This window comes from Alternaria postmessia, assembly GCF_024291825.1.
Source record: "Alternaria postmessia strain BMP 2775 chromosome Unknown scaffold_30, whole genome shotgun sequence".
NCBI classification, from domain to species: Eukaryota; Fungi; Ascomycota; class Dothideomycetes; order Pleosporales; family Pleosporaceae; genus Alternaria; species Alternaria postmessia.
The window spans coordinates 291,203-313,833 of NW_026260103.1; the positions used below are offsets into that span (position 1 = coordinate 291,203).

A 22,631-nucleotide genomic window follows, 5' to 3' on the forward strand; every position below is an offset into this window, starting at 1 on the left:
CAGGCTTTGCGGTCGTGTCGAGCATCATCTATGCATTCTGAGATAAGAGCCGAAACTTGAGATTCAGAGTTCTCAAAGCTATCCGCTGTTGTAATACTGATGCATGACCCGCTGGGACTCTGGTCCATAAGAACAGGTCGAGTTCGTCGTCTGTTGATCAATTGACGTGATAGTCCGGCGGACTCCAAGGACTCCAAGGAACTTATGCTCCTAAGATCACGTTCATCGTCACCATGGTCATTGATGACTATGGGATCTGTGCTGTTCTCTCCATGTCGTCGCCAAAAGTCTAGATCCATTGCACTCGTATCTGGTGGGTTCAGTTGTCCTCGAAAACTGGGCAAGAGGGGATTCGAGGAAGCCATTCTATTCCAGGCTGATTTTGCAGCTTTGGCCGAGTTGGAATGTTGGAAGGGAAACGAGAAGTTTATTGTGCTCCGAGGCGCTGTTGCTCCTGTAGGTGCTAGTGGTGTATGCGTGGTAGCTGGTAGCCGCAACTTCACGAGCTGCTCTGCAATTGCGTCTCTTACGGTGAGCTGGGGTGGTTCCTTCCTGTGTAGCCTGGGCACGTCGTGTTGTTGTTCCGCGACTCCTGAATCGTGCGGAGAGGCGTGCGTAGTGGTAGAGTAATCAATATGTGGCTCAGGAAATGCGAGAGATAATATACTGAAACACGGTCTAGGCTGCACAGGATCTCCTTGGCATGTTTGTCGACGAGCCTTCAGGAGTACCCTTCTGACAGGATGTGACGTAATCCGACGCGTGCGCACGTGGTGAGGGGGAAAGGTATCTCGCGCGCATGGACCTGGGGTTACACCTTGAAGTTGATCGACGTCAGGAGTAATGGCAGAAGAGGTGCTCCTCGACCGCTTGCGTTTCTCGACTTGGGGCTTGGAATTCTCGGATACGCGTTTCCCAAAGGCGAGTTTCGACGGTTGACTCAGTAGCTCTGCAGCGGAGTGGAATCTGGACAACATGTCAATGATACTATTCAGGAACGCGACATACCAGATCGTGAACAAGTAGATAAATCATCAGTATAGTACTCACTCTGCCATGATTGTAGGTGTCCGAGTTGACGCAAACTCGAGAACTGACTCAGCCTTCCAAGTAACGAAGCTGTGACTGCAGCACAAGTGTGGGATAACCTTTTTTCGTTTGCTGTTGTTCGAGGGGATATTCAAGGTCGGAGGACGCTCACGTGAAGATGGGGTTAAGACACGAGAGAGGATGAAGGAATGAGATGAGAGCTGAAACTTATGCATTGCGTACGAGAGGCTGCACCACGGGGCTGGACTACACGTCGCTAGAGAGACTTAGGCTTTAATGCACAAAGCCCAAAGGACCGATAAACCGTTGGAAGGCTCCAATGCTATGATCCTTTGGTGGTAGTATGCAGCCTCTCGCATATGTACCACGCTTGCCAACCAATTGTTGAATCAGGATGCAGCTGAACATTGGTCAACCCCACTCAGACTGTACAACCATTATGTCTCACCCCTTGCTCAGCCGAAAGCTATAGTGATCGCCACTCGGAAAATGGCTAGACGCTTCTATATTTTCTGGGCAGGCTTTACGGTGCCAATGCACGCTCCAAATCCGACTCCAGCCCCTCCATCGCCAACCACACCGATATAGCGAACTTCATCCCCATCGTTAAGGTAGCGTAGCTCAGATCCATCGCTCAATTTGCTTGGAGCCTTGCCGTTCTTTGTCAACTCGAGCAAACATCCGTGTTCATGGTCCTGTTCACCAGAAACTGTTCCGCTGGCGATCAGATCTCCTGTCCGGAGTGAACATCCGCCAATAGTATGGTGCGCTAACATATGTCTGAAGGTCCAGTACATTGTTTCGAAGCCAACCTTACATGTCGTAGTCTGATTACCGTTTCGGATGATCTGACCTTCGAGCTGGATATTGTAGTTGATACTTTTGGGGTCGTCCATAAAAGAGGCTACAGGCTCCATACGGGGCGGGGCCGAGACTTCATGAGGCTTCAATGCTTCTAGCGTAACAACCCAAGGCGTGATTGAAGTCATAAAGTTCTTTCCGTTGAATGGGCCTAAGGGGTTCATTTCCAAGCCCTGAATGTCTCTTGCGCTCCAGTCGTTCAACAGAACTAGGCCAAATATGTGGTCGTCGGCATCTTTCGCGTTCAGGTAAGTCCCAGCTTCTACAGGTTTGCCAATGACTGCAGCAATCTCCATCTCGTAATCCAAACCCCGCGATGGTCCAAAGATAATCTTCTTATCTGGAACAGTGTAGTCTTCGATGAACTGACCCAAAGGTCTCATGACGGGCGCTCCTGACACAGTGATCGAACTCGACCGACCCGCGTAGCCAACGGGGTACTTTTTGAAGGCTGGAGGATAAGAACGGACTCCCATTACTGCTTCTCCTGCGTTGAGAACGTGGTTGGCAGAAGCACTGTAGTCTGTGAAGTCTCCAATATGTACTGGCATATGGAGGGTAACATCGCTGATGTTTTCCGAGTATTTGGCATATGACTTGCTATTATATGCTTCTCGTACTGCAGAACGCACTTCACTTTGAATGTCCTTCCCTAGAGCGGCGAACGTGTTCAGTGTGGGTTCGCGGAAGATGGACGATAGCGGTGCTGCGATGGCCTTAAAAGAGTCGTGCTCCGCGAGCTCTGCCAGGAAGATGACTTCATCACCAATTCGTGTCGCGCATTGTGGTGCGTGGCGTTTCGACGAGCTTGCAATCCCGTATGGGATGTTGTTCACGCTGAAATGCGAAGCGTAATTGTCTGCCATTGTGTGAAGGAGAGCTTTATTGGTATCAGAGGACGATTAACTTGTGAGCACAAAGTAGTTTGTGGTATCGAGTTCGTAATACTCAAACCCCAGAACACAGCTTCAAGGCTTTACCTGAACCTGGAGTCGCGACTGGAGAGCTGACAGCGCGTGTAGGTGGGGATGTTCATCTCGGAGGCCGCCCCTCCACATCCCATCTCCGCATGTGTTACTATGACCGGAAGGCACAACGGCCATGGTATCGAATGAGACGACAATAGCGGGGACTAGGCGTTCCATGGTTATCCGGTCAACGTTGACGCAGCGGTTCTTATTCAGACTTCGTGGAAAGATGGCCGCGGGTACGCGTTCAGTCTAGCACGAAAGCGGCCAAGCGTGTCTTCTAATTGATAAACATAACACGCAACACCTAGCTCCGTAGCATGTCTTTGTCTCTTGCTCAAGCTTTCCCACAGACCACAAACCCTTATTCGCCCATAAATATACCGCTTATTGACTAAAGGTGATTCAACTAGTCCCTCGTACGAGACCCCGCACGGGATGTACCGAGTACGCGTCGGCAGATGCTACATTCAGGGTCTGTGAACATGTCCTCCACATCGGGAGGCCATAGATGAGCCTTTCGATACACATCTCACTCTCTGGTTGATTCGACTATCATCCCTTGAATCTATTTTGAAGTCTCGTTTTGTATCTTCATCAACTTACTACGATACTGGCATCTTCGCCCTCAACTACCTTGTTGCTCCTACAGTCTATATTTCATCATGGCGTCAAAGCCCGAAATCACGAACGATCTCCCAAAAGTCCATCGCTTCATCACAACCCACGACCCTACAACCAAGAAAGCCATCTTCTCTGATGCCGTCCCAGAAGAAGCTAAAGTCGACCATATTCCTGGTGCTGACTTCCGGCTCGGATATGTTACCAAGGGATTTCCGGTCGATCTGAACAAAGACGCCGACCTTGCAGTTTACAAGCCTTACCTCGAATCGCCTCCAGGCCTGGTCTCTTCAGGGGGAACAGTTCTACGATTCGTCGATGTGGCGCCTGGTCACCTGTCGCCAATGCATCGCACAGTCTCTCTAGATTACGGTGTCGTGTTGGAAGGTGAAATGGAGTTGGTGCTAGATTCTGGAGAGACAAGATTGATGAAGAGAGGAGATGTCGCAATTCAGAGGGGCACAATGCACGCTTGGAGGAACACCAGCTCTACATCTTGGGGTCGCATGATGTATGTTCTTCAAGAATGCAAACCGGTAGAGGTCGAGGGTGAAGTCTTGAAAGAGGACTACGGAAGCATGAAGGGTGTTCCAGCATCATCATAGTGGCATTGTCTTCTCTAGGATCACATGAGCTGTAGAGATCGTTGTAAATAAATGTCGATGCGTTCTAAACCATATCATTTCTCCATACATCATTCCAACGATCTAAGATCTGATGCACATAATTCTTGAGGTTTAAACCGCTCAAAACTCTTACGAGCTCATTACCAGTGGTAAACTAAAAAAAAAGATGAGTTTGTTTACCATCTCAAGTAAAGTACATGCTATTTTTTCCATGTTCCCGCGTGCTATCATGGCTTACTTAGGTAACGCGCCAATAGAGTCTGGTACCTCCACATCCCGAATGTGCCCCTCGAACACCGCCGCACCTTGTCAACGGCGCGCTGTCGGCACAGGAACCCACTACGCGTCGCAATATGTAGTATATATCCAAATGATGGAAAGAGTATGTTTCTTGCACTTCCGATATCACACACAAAATGTCTGACCAGCTAGAAGTAAAGGACGCTTATTCCATCGACGAGTCGTCATTTCCCTATCTTTTTGAGGAGAATGTCGCCGTGCCACTGAAGACATCATCCGAAGGCATTATTCGATGCAATGTCTACCGACCGAAATCTACAAAGGAGGGGACGAAGCTTCCGGTGCTGGTGACTTACGGACCTTACGGAAAAGATATCCACTACAAGGAGTGAGTTCAACAACTGAAGCGCGCGCTGCAGCAACTAATGCCTCCAGTTTCCATGGCAAATCATACTCAGAAGTAAATCCCGAGCACCATTCTGATCATTCGGCATGGGAAACTCCAGACCCTGGCTTTTGGACGAAGCACGATTACATTATCGTGCGCGCCGACGAACGTGGCCTCGGCCAATCTCCAGGCTTCTTGGACACAATGTCGCGAGGAACAAGCGAGGCCTTTTTTGATGTCGTCGAATGGGCAGCTGAGCAACCATGGTCGTCTGGAAAGGTCGGCTTACTCGGCATCAGCTACTATGCCGGATCTCAGTGGCGTGTGGCAGCACGTAAGCCTAAGGGTTTGGCTGCAGTCATTCCTTGGGAGGGGATGAGCGACTACTATCGTGACCGATGCCGTCACGGAGGCATCCTGAGTAACAAGTTCATCGACTTCTGGTGGTGAGTTATACAAATGGTCTGAGCCCGGTCATATGCTAACGATTTCATGCAGGAATCGACAGGTCATTACCAATCAATACGGCAAACCAGGCCGTGCAGCGCGTAACTGGGGGCCAGATACTGTCGACGGTGACCTTTCAGAAGAGGTGCGTGCAGAACGCCGACAGGACCAAACAATCGATACCGCCAAGTTCAAGTTCCGTGACGAAACATACTATGCAAGCAAAGAGTACGACATGAGCGATATTGAGGTACCGCTACTTTCTGTCGGCAACTGGGGCGGTATTTTGCTCCATCTTAGGGGTAACATCGAAGGCTACGCACATGCTGGGTCTGAGTTCAAGTACCTACGAATGATCACTGGAAGGCACGATCTACCATTCTACTACAAAGAAGAAGTCGAGATACAACGGAGCTTCCTTGATGCTTTCCTCAAAGGCGACGACAGAGTAGGGTGGTCTGTCAAGGGCAAGCTTCCGCCTGTGGACATGGTCCTGCGAAAGGGCGATGTGGGCTTCAACGATGCCGAGAAAGAGAAGGTTTACGAGAGGCGCACAGAGAACGAGTGGCCTATCGCACGAACTCGTTATTCTAAGTTCTACCTTACGCCTTCTCAGACATTGACACAGATCCAGCCTATTCACAACAGACCCCAGAAATTGTCGTACGAGGCACTTGGCACTCTTGACAACCCCAAGCTCCTTCAGTTTACGACGGCACCATTCGAGGAAGAGACTGAAATCACTGGCCACATTGTCGCACATCTAAATGTGTCCCTCTCAGCCCATCCCAAGGGCGCCACTCCTTCCGACATCGATCTCTTTCTCACTCTACGCTACATTTCTCCAGAAGGCAAAGAAGTCTACTACACGGGCACAGCGGGAGACCCTATACCCCTTGCAAAAGGCTGGCTGCGCGTCAGCTTCCGCAAAACCAATCCCGACCACCCAAAACATAGAGAGTACCTGCCATGGCGAGACTACTTCAGCACTGACGTTCAGCCCGTCATACCTGGAGATGTCTACGCTGTGGACGTGGAAGTTTGGCCAACAAACGTTATTGTGGAGAAGGGTGGCAAGATTGTATTTGAGATTAGCAGTGGTGATACGCAAGGAAGTGGTATCTTCCAGCATAACCATCCCGAAGATAGGAGTGAGGAGAAGCTTGCGGGGTGGAATCATTTGCATTTCAGTGAGAAGGCTGTAAACTATGTTACGTTGCCAATCGTACCTCCTAAATAGAATAGTGAGTACGGAAGTTGGGACGAAAGTATAGACTGCGACATATATTTAGGTTAGCGAAATCAACATTTCTCACAGGCCATATACACAGCGCGAATGATAAGTTTGTAGTAACTATTTTTGATCTGGTCGTCCGTTACTTATTCCTCATATAAGATGGCGAAAGACAATCCCTTGAGAGACAACGTGTCTGATTTCATGAACGTAAGTAGATATGAAGTTGTGAAAGAAGAAAAAACTTGGGAATATAGTACACTAATTATGTACACTAACGATATTAAAAGTCAAACTGCATGTATACTAGCTAAAGCCTCTATTCCCATCTACCAACAGTAAACTGGCTGTTGCACATGTTCACCAACTCCCAATCCTCAGCTCCGAGCACACACTCGTCGCTATCCCTCTTACTTCCATCAACAACTCCAGCCACAAAACATGCCGCCATGTAGTGATCATCTGTCGCATGCGCATCGCGGAACATGGGATGCTTCATCAACCTCGTGATACCACGTGTCAAGCTACCTTTTTTCGCACCCTTCCTGCAGCAGCGGATAAAGACATCCTCGACGCTCTGGCGGAACTCCAGCATCGGTGCCTCTGGTGGGTATGGTTGTGCCAAGTTGTCCGAGTACCTGAGCATCTGCGCCCAGTGGTTGCGATAAAGGTTGTGAACCGCGCCACCCGTACCAATGATGAGATAGCCCTCGTCACGGAATTTGGCCAAGATGTTACCCACCCGGGCGTGCAGATGCGGATCGAATCGCGAATTCATACTGATGATAGTCGTTGGTGGGCATTTCTCGGGAAACATCCTAATCAAAATCAAGTATGTGTCGTGGATCCAGTCAAATGTGTCGTTTGGTCGTGCGTCAATGCCCTTTTCTCGCAGCGCTGCTATGCACTTCTTTCCGCTCTCGAGATCTGGGACGAGCTCGTAGTCTTTGTATTTGCGCGGGTGAACGTACGCGACGGGTGATTTTATGGGTGCCGGGTTCATTGACACATCGATACGGTTTACGCCACGCGCGTCCCAATGCGCGCCCATCATTATCACACCTTTGATGCCGTGAGAGAGGGCTTCATCACCACAGGCTTTCCAGTAGTCGGCCGATTTGGTCTCTTCGCCCAACATCATCGTCGAGCCATGGGAGAAAAAGTGAACTGGTGGAGCCATCTTGATGTTGGTAATGTGCTGTTCCTAACAAAGAGAGGATTTGGTCTGACCGGCTGCTCAGACGGAAGCTTAGGCTTGATGTGCTCGTCGCGATGTGAGAGTCCGGATCGCAGCGGTACTGATATTACTGAACGGGGGCGGAAAACGTATCGTCAGACACGCGGCTTTGTTGGAAGCTTTACCCATCGCGATCAATACTGTGTAGAACACCCCTGGGTGTTGTACGGCAAAAGTCGTAATGTGGGGAGTGTCAGAGGACCTGTCCGAGCGTCTAGCCGAGGGGAAGAACGCGTCTTGTCTTGTCGATCTCCGCATTCTCTCCCCACTCACAACCTTATCTCCAGCTTCCCTCCACTTTCCTCTGTCCCGATGCCATTGTTTTTCGAAGCCACCCGATAGCACAACTCAGCATGCAGACTGCCCCGATATCAGCGAACACGCAGTCAGCCAACACAGAACCTGCCGAACAACCGCGCCTATTCCAGTGTAGCACTTGCAAGAGGTCTTTCACACGTGCAGATCACCTCACAAGACATGTGAGAGCGCGTAAGTCAGTAGCTAGAATCCCGAAGATCAATATGATACCATTGAGCTTGACTCGAGTAACCTTGCCTTTGCTCCGCGGCTTTGTTGACCGGAAGCTAGTTGGCACCTGCGCCGGGAGGATTGCTTTCGCGCGACTAGCATATGTCAACGTTAGATTACATAGATGGTTCATTAACTAAACTAACGGCATGAGTAGACACCAAGTCCAAGCCTTACATTTGTCCCGTCTGCTCCAAAGGCTTTGCCAGAATGTACGTGTCATGCTTTGCTTTTCAATGTCGTTTCACTGACTTTGTGTAGAGACTTACTCAAGAGACATGTAACAAACCACGATACAGAGCCTGCCAGTAAGCGGCAAAAACGCGAGATCGCTCGTGATACCAGAGTTGTCCAGGCTTGTGAAGCTTGCTCTCAAAGCCATCTTCGATGCGAAGACGAAAAGCCATGTAGTCGTTGCAAGAAGAAGAAAATACCCTGCCGGGTACCTGAAACTCCTGCTCCAGATGAAAACGACATCCATGAGATTGATGCAGTTCATGCGGCACAGGATCTGCTCGACCTTTCGAATGGATTTGATTACCCCTCATCGCTGCCGGCTCACAGCGGGAGCGGCAATCCTTCGGCATCTACGACTTCAGAGACCCCAGAGCCATTTCACAACCCACCGCCCATGCTCATAACAGACACCACAAATATGCACCGGCAATCCGTGGATCCTGGTGACCCTGAGACAAGAACAACGAATTTGACAGACATGCAGCCACCAACCAACAACGGCGGTGGACTCGTCGTGATGAATCAGAACTACGAAGATCCTAACGCAACCATGACTTTCCTCGATAATTCCATGTCGCACTTTGATAACACGCCAGGGCACAACCCTTTCTTACCAGATTATTTTCGCAGCATGCCCCCTTTCGAGGCATTCATGTCTGGTCAGGCAACTCCACGTGGTATCATGGATTTCAGCTTCGATCTTGATGTTGGATTGACTGACCTCGATCTTGGACTTCTTGATCAATACAATTTCCAGGTTCCGTTCGCCGCCGATACGCCATCTACGGATGCTCAAGGGGCGGAGCAACAATTGTCGGAGACTGACACTGCGCCATTAAGGGCGGAAGCCTTCAAGCAGAGCATATGGCGGTATCTTCCTCAACGGTCGAGAAACCATACTGCAGAACAAGTCAACTTGGCTGTACCGGACACAGAGAAAGACAGCTACCGGCGTTCGAACTTTACACATCGGCGCGTGGTAGCAGAAAAGTAGGTGCGCATCCGCGGTAGATCAGGCATGGACTGTACTCATTTTACTTGTAGACTACCACGCTCCAGCCGCGACCGGTTGATGGCTTTGGTCCTCGGTACATGTAGCCCAGAGAACGTCAAACGTATAGCGTCCGCCTTTCCCAGTATGGAGCTACTGGATGGTCTGATCCAATACTTTCTATCTTCACCATCGATAGATGCGCCCATGTGGTTCCATTTACCAACCTTCTCTCCTTCGAAAATGAACCCAGAATTGCTTGCTTCTGTAGTTTCTGCTGGGGCTGCTACACTCCCTGACATATCTTTGCGAAAGCTAGGTTATGCTCTGCATGAAGCTTCGAGGATGGGCCAATCAAAATCCTTCGAAGAGGACAACACCGCCATCAGAGATCTCCAACATCTACAGACGTTCCTTCTGCAGCTCAAAGTTGGTATGTGGAGTGGCATCAGCCGGAAGATGGAGATCGCGGAAAGCTTTCTCCAGCCTCTTATGACTATGCTCCGCCGCGGTGGTCGCTTTCGTCGGTCGACATGGAAAGAAATTAGTCCGTCGCCCGACGACCAAGGCTCAGTTTTAGAAAGCAAATGGCTGAGTTGGGTCGGTCAAGAATCCTTTCTCCGCTTGGTTCACCGAGCCTTTGAGTTTGATCGGCAGTCCTCGATGGCACTCCTCAAGCCACCGCTTATATCCTATGCCGAGATGCAACTTCCTCTACCGAGTGCGAACACGTTGTGGCAGGCCAAGAATGCGGCCACCTGGAAGATGGCGTATTTGGAAATGGCTTCAGTGACTACGAAGCGGCCGTCGGCTACCGAGTGTCTATTGAACTTGGAACATCAAGTTCATGATTATGCCAATTCGACGTATCTTCATATGATGTGGGGTCCAATCTGGGAGTATCGCCAGATGTGCGCCTTGACATCTAGATCGCAATCGCAGCCTACCAACAGTCTCATATTATCGTCGCGTTATCAAGAGCTCACAAAGCAGCTTGAAGATTTCAGGCTGAGCACTCCGCCTATGAGCAAGAGTGTTGAGATAACACTAGAGATCATGTTGGTCCATCTCAACGCACCTTTGGACGACATCCAGCTCTTTGCGGGCATCGAAGGGCAGGAAGAGGCACGGGGCGCATACGTTGGTTTGCGGGATTGGGCGAAGACTCCGTCGGCGCGTCAAGCCCTGTGGCACGCTGGCCAAATCCTGCGTGCAGCTGAGGTGCTGCCGAAAGCTCTGCTCAGTAACTTCAACGCCATTGCTGTCTACCATGCGGGGCTCATACTATGGGTCTACGGTATTCTCAAACGCTCTATTACGACGGAACAGGGTCCGGTCGATACGGCTGTCGTTCTCAACGGAGACGACCTGCTGAGCGCCCGAAAGTTCATCACCCTAGACCGGGGCATACCAGCCATCAAGAGTTCCGGATCACAAAATCCCACCCAACTGACCGACGTCTGTGGAGTCATGGATAGCTTGACACAGCTCCTTCGAGCGCATCATGACGCGTCAGAACCATCTCCACCGCTGGTCGGGAACTTGGTACAGTTGTTGGAAGGCCTCCGATCTGCCATCAGATGAGTGACGCGGCTTCCATAACGGCAGTTCAGATTGGAGTTTGCGCGATGGTATCGGACTACACCTTTGACTTTAGTGCGGCATTGGTGGATTGCTGCGATCTTATCAATAGCATCTGGGGATCATAGCTTTCCCGTGACGCGTACGGAGTCAAATTAATATCCGAGAGCAAAGTTAATACTCAAACGTGGTGTTCGCGCTATATTTGCAACTCCCAACCCATGAATATCAAACCCCAGTGAGGACCCAGATCAAGCACCCTCAGTGGTTTCTCCTCTACTTGCGTACCCGCTGAATCCGTGTCTATCTGCCGCATGCGCAGCGCTGTCACAGTAGCAAGGCCGCGCACGTGCTCCACCCGTTCTCCACCTTCAGATCCATACCTTTGGAGCGGAAGATGGTAGATCTAGGGTTAGTCGTATGCCAGTCATATTGGTTTGTGCTGCATACAATTGGCTGTTCGTAGAGACGGTTAGTCGTAACCCCGCAAGTCTTGACGGTCTTGGCCGTATCAAGCAAGGCCTCGGTCACCTCCACATTCCGAATTACCCCATGGGCAGGAAGTCATACTGGGGTCGAGATGCGTCCATGCGTCCAATGAGACAAATTTGAGGCGCGTTTTGGCCGTTCTTATTCGCCGATAACCAAATACTGGGCGTACTCACCGACATGCTTGCAGATGGTGTTGTTCAACCGTGCGGTGTATTTAGATTAGAGTACCATGGCCACAAACACGTCGTGTTGAGCATTGTGAGCATCGCAAATCATCATCGCAACTCCTCTTTTCATCTGCTCCACGAACAGGTAGCCGCCAGCAACCATTATGACTTCTTTGAGAAAGGCATTCAGCCTTTCCAAGGAGGAAGTCAGGAACGCCAGACCACCAGGGACTGCGACCCTCGTCGGTAAGATGCGTCAATTTCTCCTGAAGCTTCCTGGCTAACACGCCCCATCAGAGCATCTCGAATGGACGGCATCGCAAACAAGTCACGATGAGATCCGTCTCGTCCCCCAACCATCAGCCGACCCAGCGGATCCTCTCAACCTTCCGATGTGGCGCAAGATAGCAATCCTAGCCGTCATGTCGATACATCCGTTCGTGGTGAACTTCACCAGTTCATCCATCTCGAGTACTTTGCCGATCTACGCGTCAACAGGCGTGTTTGGTTTCCCACCAAAGTCGTTTTCGCAATTGACGTACTTTATTGCATGCAACATTCTGATGCTGGGCGCATCGAACCTGTGGTGGGTGCCGTTGGCGAACACGTTTGGCCGACGCCCAGTCATTCTAGGCAGCTTATTGCTTCTCGTCTTCTCCAGCATGTGGGCTGGACTTGCTACGAGCTTCGATAGTTTAGTGGCTGCTCGTATCTTCATGGGCATTGGAGGTGCGCCGGCTGATGCTGTGAGCCCGGATGTTGTTGGCGAGATCTTCTTTGTCCATCAACGAGGACGTGCTCTAGTATGTTCATCTCCAGAAACCTCCGCTTGAACCGGCATTAACTGAACAATCTTTAGGCCATCTACACGGTCATGTTGACCTTGGGTTCGCTCCTAGGCGCTGTTGCTGGTGGCTACATTGTCGCGGACATGGGCCTATCCTGGCTTCATTGGATGAACGTCCTACTCTCAGCTATCACCTTCGTCCTCTGCTTAGTATTCCAGGCAGAGACCCTGTACCACCGCAAAGAGAGTATCGTCACATTCGATGATCCAGACAAAGATACTGTTGAGACCAAGGAGAGAGTCACCGTTGCTGATGCTGCTGCGCCGTCTTCCTACCCATCGTACTCGCACATGAAGTCTTTGAGGCTCTTCTCGTACCACCCTGGTCTGATGCGCAACTTGATCGCTCCCTACAAGACGCTCAGGCTACCTGGTGTATGGCTCGTCTCAGCTTGGTACGCCGGATTGGTCGGACTTATTGTTACCATGTCAACTGTTGGTCCGCAACTCGTCGGCGCGCCACCGTATCTCTGGGGAAAAAACGTTGGTTTGATCAACATCGGTGGTGTTTTTGGCGCTTTGATCGGATGTGTAAGTCTCCAACGTGCCTGGCATTAATAGTCACTAACACGCGTCCAGGTCTACACCTACCTCATTGCCGACTTCGCAACCAAACGTCTCGCAAAGAAAGATTCCCACGGTTTCTCCGAGCCCGAATCTCGTCTTGTTACCGCTCTTCCCGCACTTTTCCTCGCCACAAGCGGCTCTCTCATATTCGGTTTCGTAGCGCAGAACCCTTCGCCTACCGGATGGGTAGGTCTCCAATTCGGTTTTGGTCTTGTCGCTCTTGGACTTATGCAAGCGCCTTCTGTTGGCTTCAACTACCTTATTGAGGCTTATGGAGTGCTTGCCGGAGACTGCTTCGTTGCCGTCACGTTCGTTAGGGCTATTGTGAGCTTTGCGTGGACGTTCTTTGTTGGAGAGTGGGTCACACATAAGGGAGCTGCTGAGCCTTTTGGCATCTTTGGGTTGTTGATGGGCCTTTTTGGCTTGCTCACGATTCCCATGTTGATCTGGGGTAAACGGTTGAGGATTTGGACAGCGAAGTGGGTTCCTGAGGGATCAGCTTTGTAGCTTGAAGACCAGGTACATCTCGCTATGACTGCTGGGTAGCTCTGTTATCGCCTTAGGTAGCTTATTGTATGCGACTTACGACAGATGCATACTGTTTTGTCTGACCTGCCTTTACTTCCGCCTATTGTTGTCAGCAATCTGTGGTCAAAACTTCAACTCCTACCATGCGACTGCTCGTGTCAATGACCAGCAAGCTCCGCCCTGCTCTCTACATTGACAGTGCATCAAGTACTCATGTTCCGATAGCACAGCCGTCTTGCGAAATGCGTAATACGATTGAGTTTATAGAAGAGAAAAAGGACGGCATGCATGCTTAGACTTGACTAAAAGTAGCAAATTCAGATAAACGCCCATCTCCTCAAGCCCGCCCTTACGCCGAAAAAGAGCGTCGCACCAATACATGTCAAGATAGGAATACCATACACACCCAAACCAATAAAGATACCTTGTTCAAAATATCCAATTGCAATCGACTCAGCGCGCTTCTTCTCCTCTATCTCTCGTGATGCTTTACTAAGGAGCTCCGTCGCTGCCTTCTTCGATTCCTTGCCTGAAAGAACCTTTGACAATGTCGCCTGTGAAGAAGGTGTTGCGATATATGCGGGTGAAATACGAGTAAAATGCTGGGCAATATATCGCTTCTCAACGTCGATGGGCTGGCAAGATGGAGCTGCCGGACCAAGAAGTAGACGGAAGGGAATGTTGTTTGTGAAGGAAGTATCGGCATTGACGTATTGTGAGAGGTATTTCCCAGTCGACGGGGTGCCGAAGTGATATGCAGCCAGCAGGCTCTTTTGAGGGTCTAGGTCTTCTTCAACAAGGCTAATGGCGTGCTCGAGAGATGTGATGGCTGATACGCTGAAGACGGGTTGTTGGGATTTGGCTGGTAGGGAAGAAAGGTTTGACAGCTCAACAATTGCGCCATTGTCTCCTTGCGTTATGACGTTCAGCTTCCATGACTTGCTTTCTGTAAGCCCTCGGAACGTCTCTGCTACTCGTGACGACTTCTTCTGTTCTCTTGCGTTTGTCGAGCCGTTTGAGATACCACTTGATCCAGCGAGGAAACGAAGTGAGTGTTTCAAAACATGCTCCAAGAAGTCTTTCTTGATGAACTCGTTGACGAGAACTACGTCGGGTGCATACGGTGATGTTCCGCCGAATGCAAAGCGTGCTGTTACTAGCTGTTCGGCTGCTGATGCGAGATCTGCTGTACGGTCTACGATTGCGATGATCTTGTTCCGGGGCGAGACAAGTTGCGAGTATGTTGGTGGACTAATTTGCTTCTCTTGGAAGACTTGTACGCAGGATGATAGCGAGTCCGAGGAGGGATCAGAAGAGATGACAGCAAAGGTATCTGATTCGAGGGCTTCGGTGAGCAGCTTCCGAAGTAAAGAGGGGAGTGCGCGAAGGTTGTTTTCGAGCTACAGTAAGGTTAGACAACGAGAAGTATATCGAGAATGATAGACCGTACCTTCAGTGCAATACAGTTGCCCGCCGAAAGAGCCGCGCTCAAAGGTGCGATGACTGAGAAAAACGGCGTATGAACTCTTTGTGGCTCAATATACGCAACACCCCAAGGCTCTCTCTTATCACTGGCGTCTTTTCCGTGTGTGATTCTATACTCGGCTTCCAATTCTTTGGCTGCGTCGATCGAACCATAATGTTCTTTGACTACATCCAGCGCAAGCGCAACCTCGGTAGTTGCCTCTTCGTCTGATACATGTGTGTCTTGCTTCAACGCATCTCTGATCGCATTGCTGTTGTTACGCAGCGCATCGTGGAGAGATTTGAGTTGCTTCAGACGGAATAGAGCGTTGTGCGCCCGCTGCGACAATGCGGTTGCTTGGAGTTCCGCAAGCGCGACTTCTGGGGTGATGGGTGACGACATTACGAATCGTAAGAACAAACTGAACAACAACGACTAGACCTGGAAAAAGCAGAGCCTGCAGTTCGATATGTAATTTCTAGGAAGTCAGCGGATGTTTCTGAGACGATAGTAAGCCCAACGCGTCGGTAATGTTGTCCGATGTACACGGGCGTGAGCGGACGTGATATTCCCCTCCACATTCCGACCATTGCCATTTCCTGCCCCAGCTTCTCCGCGTTTCCAATCAACGGGCCGCAAGGGACGCGTACTTTCTTTCCACATTTCTCGACATAGTAAACTCGCTGATACCACAGTCGTCGTCGCGACTGCTATCTTCGCCTTTCTGTCGTCGCCCTGCTGTTCTTACCATCGCCGCCATGTCAGTAACAACAACTGCCAACCCAATCCATTACAATCTCGAGGCGGTCCTTGCAGACTACGACCTCCACCACACCGAAGAACTCGATACAAGCCTCAACGCACATCCCGCCCCGCCAACTTCATCCACAACATCACAATCGCAGCAGAACCCAAGCGACTGGCCGACGGAGCATCGCCGTGTGCCTGCATACCGGCCAATCAATACCGAGCTCGACCAGAGCGAGCGAAGAGTCTACCTCAATGGCATCGAACAAGCATTTGTTGGTGTGATGTTTACAGGTGTATTCTTGGAATCGGTGAGTAGTTCTTACTATATTGAGGTTGGGGGAAGGATTTATGCTGACGGCCTTGTGTAGACAGTCTCCAAAGTATGGCGTAATACTCTGGGAAGATTGTGGAATGTTGGGTACAAGCTTGGTGGAGAGTGGTAGTTTGCTTGCGCATGTAGTTTTGATGCACATTCTTTTTTCGTTCAGACACTGCAATTCATTATTCTTCCAAGATTTCTTATCTAACCACAAGGCACAGTTCTGCAATGCTGCAAGTGCCCATGACTACGAAAAGCTCGCTTCGACCTTTTCCGCCAATATATGCACGCTATTTGCTGACCCTGATGTGCCAGCACCGCCCCATGCAAGCCTTCTCCGCTCGGCATCTACCACTACCACCACTACAACGCGCATATTCTAATCAGCCTAAGATGGCGCATTCCACATCCAGTAGCATTTACGGATCCCGAGGAACGCTTTGCAGCTGCCACACATTTCCTACACCACCCCACATATATCCATAGACCGGGAAGTGGAGGGTCATCCATGACCTGGAATCGGTTGGCGCTCAAGGCAGTGCAGGAATGGCTTGCTAAGCGGTAGACGCAGATGACCTCTAGTTGAGAAGAGCTGTCTCAAAACCCCTTGCTGAACTGTGAAACACATTCCTCACTTCCACTTTCTTGTGCTTTGTAGTTGGGATTCGCAAACCTTCTTCAGCGCTCCTCGTTGCCAACACCCATCATGGACTTCACAAACGGCACCAATGGCCACACAAATGGTGTCAACGGCCACCACAAAGCCATCGAGCCCCTCAAGATAACGATATGCGGTGCCGGCATCGGCGGCCTCAGCGCAGCAATATTCTTGCGCCAACGCGGACACAAGGTGACCCTTCTCGAAGCCTCGCGCTTCTCCAACGAACTCGGCGCAGCCGTGCACCTTGCGCCCAACGCCAACGGTCTTCTCAGGCGTATGGGTCTCATCCCCGAAGCCCATGGCGCGATAACATGCAAGCTTCTGACACAGCTCTTTCCGAACGGAAAAGAGATGTTTACTGTTCCCCTAGAGAAGGATGCGGGTCGATGGCAGCACCCGTGGCAACTTGCGCATCGCGTGAGTCTGCACAGTGAATTGAAGAGGCTGGCTACGTGTGAGGAAGGGAAGGGTACGCCAGCGGACTTAAGACTGAGGAGTAAGGTTGTGGATGTCGATGCCAAAGCTGGTATTGTTACGCTAGAAGATGGAAGTACGATCGAGAGTGATGTCGTTGTTGGAGCAGATGGCGTACATTCGAAAACACGACCACGGATTCCAGGCGCGGAGAATATCAAGACGTTTGGAAGTGGCAAGTCAGCATTCAGGTTCCTGATTCCGAGACAGAGGGCGCTGGATGAAGAAATGACGCGTAAGTTTGCGGAAAACGAGGGTCATCTCATTATGATCTTTGCGAGGGATAGGAGGGTTGTTGTGTATCCGACGAGCGATAACACGTTGTTGAATTTTGTCTGTATCCATCCGACAAGCGAGAGCCAAATCGACCCTCAAGAGCCTGGGAGCAGCGATTGGCAGAACCAGGGTAATTTGAACAAAATGTTGGAGGTTTACAAGGACTTTGAGCCGGCGGTGCTCAAGCTGCTGAGTATGGCGGATGAGGAGACGTTGAAGGTATGGGAGCTGTTGGATATGGAGCAGCTGCCGACTTGGACGGATGAGAAATTGGTCTTGATTGGCGATGCTGCGCATCCTTTTACTCCTCGTAAGTCCTGTTCCTTCTCTTTCTCGGCCTCGATGAGAATCCAGCTGACAGAACCGCAGACCAAGGACAAGGAGCAGGCCAAGCCATCGAAGACGCTGCATCCCTCGCAGTTATGCTTCCCCTAGGCACACCCCTAGACTCCATTCCCGCGCGACTGAAACTCTACGAGAAGTGCAGATACGAGCGCGCATCTGCCATCCAAGAATACTCCCGCCTAGCAGGAAAAGATCTCGGCAGCGGTCCACCCGTCGACCCGCAAAAGTTCACAAACTACAACTTCGGCCACGACGAATGGAACTACTCCAGCCAGATGCTCCGTAAATGGGAGTGGGAGAACAAGAAAGGTCTGTTTTGGCGGATGCCCACGGCCTTTGGTCCTATGCCAGGGCCAAGACAGGATTTCCTTGGTAGACCGAGAGACGGATCGAAAGCTACGTTCAAGACTGCTAGTATCAAGTTCAAGACGAGCAGGACAGTGCTGGAGAATCTCCTCCCTACAGAGAAGTTGAGGTTTGCTGCCGCGAATACTACTGCATATGCGACGTTTGCTGTGACGCAGCTGGACAATCTGGACTGGCTTGGTGGCAGGGGATACAGTCATTTCGGATTGTACATCCACGGCATTCAGCACACAAACGCCAGTGGAGGGACAGTGACAGGCACCTATCTGCCCGTCCTGTTCGAGAACCTGGCTGACCCCATACTGAGTGGCAGAGAAGAACTAGGTTTCCCCAAGCTCTTCGCCGAGCTCAACCTGAAGAAGGACCACAGCAACTGGGCGCTTGACGCGGGCTGGATGTCATCGAAGTTCTGCAGCATGTCGTTGTCGGGTCTACAAGAGGCTTCGGCGACGAACGATGCAGCGCCGGCACCATTCCCTCCTCTTCCAAAAGATGAGGGCTTGTTGTTCCATAAGTATGTTCCCGCTACTGGTAGTACAGGCAGCAAGGAGCGTGGGCAGGCAGACGTGGAGTACACAGCTTTCCTGCCAGGTGAGGAGGACGCGAGGACCGTGGAGAAGAAGGTTGAGCGTACGTTGAAGGCAAGCTCAGCCGAGATCGCTTTCGATGCCCTTGACTGGAAAGCCCTGCCAACACTGCATCACATCGTCGAGAGACTGCAGGAAGTGCCAGTGTATGAAGTTGTCGAGGCCAAGGTAGTTGAAGGTACCGGAGTGAGCGACGTGAGCTCGGTATGTAAGTTAGCATGAGCGGCTCCGCCATGTACGACTGGTAGCACGCCATTCGTACAACCATAGCAGGTTGCAGGGGGTACTGTACATAGCTGTCAGCATATTTCACCGTTATCATAATGTCAACGATAACATCCAGAGAATCCCCACCTGCAATATTGTAATGCCTTTCATTCTCATCTATTAAAGGCCTCCCAACTCCTACAAATGAGACACGCTTTGTCCTGAAGCTATGTATAAATGGGGTATTACCAAGTCCATCTATCAATGCCGCCAAAACACCATACTACCATATCAATGCAAATACATAGGAAATAATGCTCAATGTGAAGTGAGCATGAATGGCCCTAGTGGCCATCCATCAGCATGTCGTCGCCGGAATCTGGAAACATGGAATCTGTACTGGACTTGTTGACCGCCTTCTTGAACACCTTCGCTAGGATGCCTTCTAACCCCGCCGGCGGTTCCGGCGATTTACTGAAATTTAGCCAAGAAGGGCGAGCGTATGCCTCGTCATCCGGGATATACTCGCCTAAGGCTCGGTCAGTCGCAGACCTTGCATGAAGGTCATCGATGTAGACACGGGCCTATGAAGTACGTAGGAAGAGTCTACGCACTCGCAACGCCTAGACCTTCGCAGAGCCTCTTCCTCCATTGTCCACAGACATCCTCGAAACCATCTAGCACGTTTGCGCAAGCCCGTTTTGCCTCCCTTTCCTTGAGTCGTCGGTCCCAGTCCCCGCGCTCGATATATTCCTGTCCTTCCTGTGTCTTCTCGTTGTCACGTTTCCAGTCCTGTAGCTGTTCTTTGCTAACCTTGAGCCGCCTAGCAGCATTCGCTGTCGTTTGCCGAGACATGTGTAGAGTATCGCTGACGTTTGAGAGGTGTTGGATGAGCTCACGGCTGGAGTGGGTGAGATGGGAGAGCGCGACGAGCGGATCGGCGGAAGGGTGGGGCAGCAGCTCCAGTGTGGATTGTATGATAGGGAGGAGTTCTTCGATATCATCTGGGTCTGGAAGGATGGCAAATGGGCCTGAAAGGGACACGGCAATGGAGGTAAGAGTACGCGACTGGTGTGTCAGATGCGTTGTCAGGGCTTCGTGGGCAGTCTTTAACCTTGGGGTTTGTTAGTGACATGGAGGGAAATGCCTACAGATGTGAACCTACCTCGTCGCACCGTTCTCCATGGCGATCTGGCTGCCGAGATCGCGAAGTTGTTGCGTGACCCTCTTGACTACCTCGTCTGATGCGCTTCCATTCTCCTCGATGCCTCTCCGTGCCAGACTCTCAATCGCAGCCATGCGCGCGTCGAGCGCGGGCGAGATGCCCTCGTTCTCCAGGTCCGAGTCGTCGCCATAGTCGGAGCCGTCGTACAGCGACCGTTGCCTTGCGTGCTTTTTCGTCTTAACGGCCGACCCTGGACTCAGGCGCGCGGGCGATGAGTCCTGCATGGCAACCCCACTATCCCGTACGCCGTTGAGGCTAGCTGCGCTGTCTACGCCGTACGAGCCATCGTGTTCTACAGCAGTGCCGATGTTTTGGTCGTGTGCTTCGTCGGGTTCCTCGCCATATTCGCCATCCATGCCCTCTTCTTCGTCGTCGTCCCACACCTCGCCGAGTTCGTCGGCCAAGTTGCCCAGGCCATTGCCGTCTCCTCCGCCGTCGAATTGGTGTGCGGGGCTGTGTTCGAATTCATGCGATGAGCGCGGCGTTATAGGCGAGTAGCCCGAGGAGCGGCGGTTGAACGACTGCCGTCTCGACTGTGTGTTGAGGGACATGTCCAGGCTGGAGGGGTGTCGACGGTGCGACGACGTCGGGCGGTGCGTGGGGGTGCTGGGAGGAGACGACATGGTGGTGCGGGTGTATTGGAAGTGTCGCGGTGGTTCAGAACACGTCAAAGGCTCGTCAAGTCGCGGAAATGAACAAAGGCGGACCGCATTGGGAGGGCCCCAGTCGGGGATCTACACGGGAGTGAACCAGGGAGCGCAATGCGCTTCTGCTTCTCAGCAATCCCAAAGACGCGGCTCTGCCCTGACAAGCCACAGAAAGTTTATTTACACGGGAAAAGGAGGTCTCTGTGGTGGGGTAGCGGCGTGTTGGCGGCCTGCGAGGTACCAGCGAGGGTGCGGTCTTGGCTGCGGAGACGCCTCAGTGGTGTAGGGCTGGCTGCAATGCGTGATGATGCTAATTAGTCGCTTGTGGCGCGTAGTGATGGCTGATGGAGCGAGCGACGAAGGCTGCATGGAAAAAACGATCACGGAGCCTCGGTTCCTTGTCCAGCCGGAAAGCTTGGTGTTTGTTGACGCTTGTTGTGGTGTGTTTGGCCTCTGTAATTAGTGGCTTGCGCGAATGACCTGTGGACCCTTCTTTGGCAAGTAGGTGAAAGGGGTATGGGTATCCTTGTACCAGTCGTCGATACGATGACGCTCGTATGTCGTTAATATCCCGACATAACGAAGGAGCACTATACATCGATAGACATGGATTGAGCATTTAAAAGGACATTTTGATTCCGGGTGCAGATCTAACACGACCTTTTCCACCACAACGCTCCCCAATGCCATGTATAACGTCAAACCCCAAACACTGTCGTAAGATGGGTATCGCGTACGATCATCCTAAACCGAGGCGGACACACACATGCTCACAAACTCCAAGACGCCAAAACATGACTTTGCCCATGCTGCTGCAAAGTACTGACATATGCCCACCTATGCGATTCAAAGCCCACAGAACTCCTGTAATGCCCTCAAAATGCCGCTGAAATAGATAACGGGTGTGTATGCAATCATTGCGCGGGTTTGGTCTGCTCGAGAGTCGCTATCTGCTTCTTGAGCTGCGTGAAGAAGTCTTGGCCGGTGGGCATGAGGTGTGACATGGTGCCTGTTCATGTCAGCATTGTAGTCTTCCAGTGTGGTGTTTCCTTGACGCCTCACCTCCTTTGCCCCACGCGCCGCTGCTACGGTTTGAGACGGAATCGCCAGGGACCTTGTGGTACACCGAGGGTTGATCTGGAAGCAAGTCAGCCTTTTGAACATGTGCGCGGTTCTTGGAGGCTCGTACTGGCTGTGCTCTCAATGTATTCTACAGTCGATTAGCCCTGTCATGTACTATATTTCAGCGGCTTAGCAGACTTACTCTTCTTGAGGAATTGCTTGACCTCATCTGCGTTGAACTCCTTCACAGGTACGTGCTCTGGCTGGGCCTGAGCTGGTGCAGCTGCGGGGCCTGTTCCCTTCCCTTGCTTGGCCCCCCATACGTTCGCCGTGGGCGCTGGCATAGCCTGCTGCCGTCCCGCATTGTCCTTGGTGGGGGTGTTTGCGCCCGAGTTGGAGTTGCGGTTGGCTTGACCCTGCCGTCGCCAGCTGTGTCAATCGTCAGTATGCGTAAGCTCCCCAAACTTCACATGCGCCTAGTCTCTGACGTACCGATTTTCACCCGGGCCACTCATCTTTGGTACGAAGCAACGGTGGAGGCGAGGAGGGGTCGAGTCGAGAAGATATAAAATGGCGGAAGCTCTCCAATCGCTCTTGCAGCGCGCGAACTGTGTCTGTGCTGCAACACCTAAACCAA

General features: G+C 51.4%; 10 protein-coding genes across 10 annotated transcripts; 5 read left to right on the top strand and 5 right to left on the bottom strand.

The window, feature by feature from the left end:
- Positions 1–1,553: 1,553 nt before the first annotated feature.
- J4E82_005658 (uncharacterized protein) lies at positions 1,554–2,777 on the bottom strand (the record flags this gene model as incomplete). The annotated part of the gene is made up of 1 exon (XM_051731919.1): positions 1,554–2,777. One exon carries the CDS (start codon positions 2,775–2,777, stop codon positions 1,554–1,556), a length of 1,224 nt encoding a protein of 407 aa, XP_051588409.1.
- A 767-nt stretch (positions 2,778–3,544) lies between these two features.
- J4E82_005659 (uncharacterized protein) lies at positions 3,545–4,105 on the top strand (the record flags this gene model as incomplete). Its single annotated transcript, XM_051731920.1, has 1 exon — positions 3,545–4,105. One exon carries the CDS (start codon positions 3,545–3,547, stop codon positions 4,103–4,105), a length of 561 nt encoding a protein of 186 aa, XP_051588410.1.
- A 437-nt stretch (positions 4,106–4,542) lies between these two features.
- J4E82_005660 (uncharacterized protein) lies at positions 4,543–6,441 on the top strand (the record flags this gene model as incomplete). The annotated part of the gene is made up of 3 exons (XM_051731921.1): positions 4,543–4,754; positions 4,802–5,200; positions 5,253–6,441. The coding sequence occupies 3 exons, from the start codon at positions 4,543–4,545 to the stop codon at positions 6,439–6,441; spliced, it is 1,800 nt and encodes a 599-aa protein (XP_051588411.1).
- Positions 6,442–6,754: 313 nt separating this feature from the next.
- Positions 6,755–7,615, bottom strand: J4E82_005661 (uncharacterized protein; the record flags this gene model as incomplete). Its single annotated transcript, XM_051731922.1, has 1 exon — positions 6,755–7,615. The coding sequence occupies one exon, from the start codon at positions 7,613–7,615 to the stop codon at positions 6,755–6,757; it is 861 nt and encodes a 286-aa protein (XP_051588412.1).
- A 410-nt stretch (positions 7,616–8,025) lies between these two features.
- J4E82_005662 (uncharacterized protein) lies at positions 8,026–11,012 on the top strand (the record flags this gene model as incomplete). Its single annotated transcript, XM_051731923.1, has 4 exons — positions 8,026–8,217; positions 8,366–8,412; positions 8,462–9,427; positions 9,497–11,012. 4 exons carry the CDS (start codon positions 8,026–8,028, stop codon positions 11,010–11,012), a joined length of 2,721 nt encoding a protein of 906 aa, XP_051588413.1.
- Positions 11,013–11,832: 820 nt separating this feature from the next.
- Positions 11,833–13,589, top strand: J4E82_005663 (uncharacterized protein; the record flags this gene model as incomplete). Its single annotated transcript, XM_051731924.1, has 4 exons — positions 11,833–11,914; positions 11,966–12,471; positions 12,528–13,046; positions 13,095–13,589. The coding sequence occupies 4 exons, from the start codon at positions 11,833–11,835 to the stop codon at positions 13,587–13,589; spliced, it is 1,602 nt and encodes a 533-aa protein (XP_051588414.1).
- Positions 13,590–13,927: 338 nt separating this feature from the next.
- J4E82_005664 (uncharacterized protein) lies at positions 13,928–15,477 on the bottom strand (the record flags this gene model as incomplete). Its single annotated transcript, XM_051731925.1, has 2 exons — positions 13,928–15,010; positions 15,061–15,477. The coding sequence occupies 2 exons, from the start codon at positions 15,475–15,477 to the stop codon at positions 13,928–13,930; spliced, it is 1,500 nt and encodes a 499-aa protein (XP_051588415.1).
- A 356-nt stretch (positions 15,478–15,833) lies between these two features.
- On the top strand, positions 15,834–19,075 carry J4E82_005665 (uncharacterized protein; the record flags this gene model as incomplete). The annotated part of the gene is made up of 3 exons (XM_051731926.1): positions 15,834–16,133; positions 16,803–17,865; positions 17,925–19,075. 3 exons carry the CDS (start codon positions 15,834–15,836, stop codon positions 19,073–19,075), a joined length of 2,514 nt encoding a protein of 837 aa, XP_051588416.1.
- Positions 19,076–19,666: 591 nt separating this feature from the next.
- J4E82_005666 (uncharacterized protein) lies at positions 19,667–20,908 on the bottom strand (the record flags this gene model as incomplete). Its single annotated transcript, XM_051731927.1, has 2 exons — positions 19,667–20,174; positions 20,226–20,908. The coding sequence occupies 2 exons, from the start codon at positions 20,906–20,908 to the stop codon at positions 19,667–19,669; spliced, it is 1,191 nt and encodes a 396-aa protein (XP_051588417.1).
- Positions 20,909–21,846: 938 nt separating this feature from the next.
- On the bottom strand, positions 21,847–22,509 carry J4E82_005667 (uncharacterized protein; the record flags this gene model as incomplete). The annotated part of the gene is made up of 5 exons (XM_051731928.1): positions 21,847–21,941; positions 21,995–22,069; positions 22,122–22,142; positions 22,197–22,423; positions 22,487–22,509. 5 exons carry the CDS (start codon positions 22,507–22,509, stop codon positions 21,847–21,849), a joined length of 441 nt encoding a protein of 146 aa, XP_051588418.1.
- Positions 22,510–22,631: the final 122 nt, after the last annotated feature.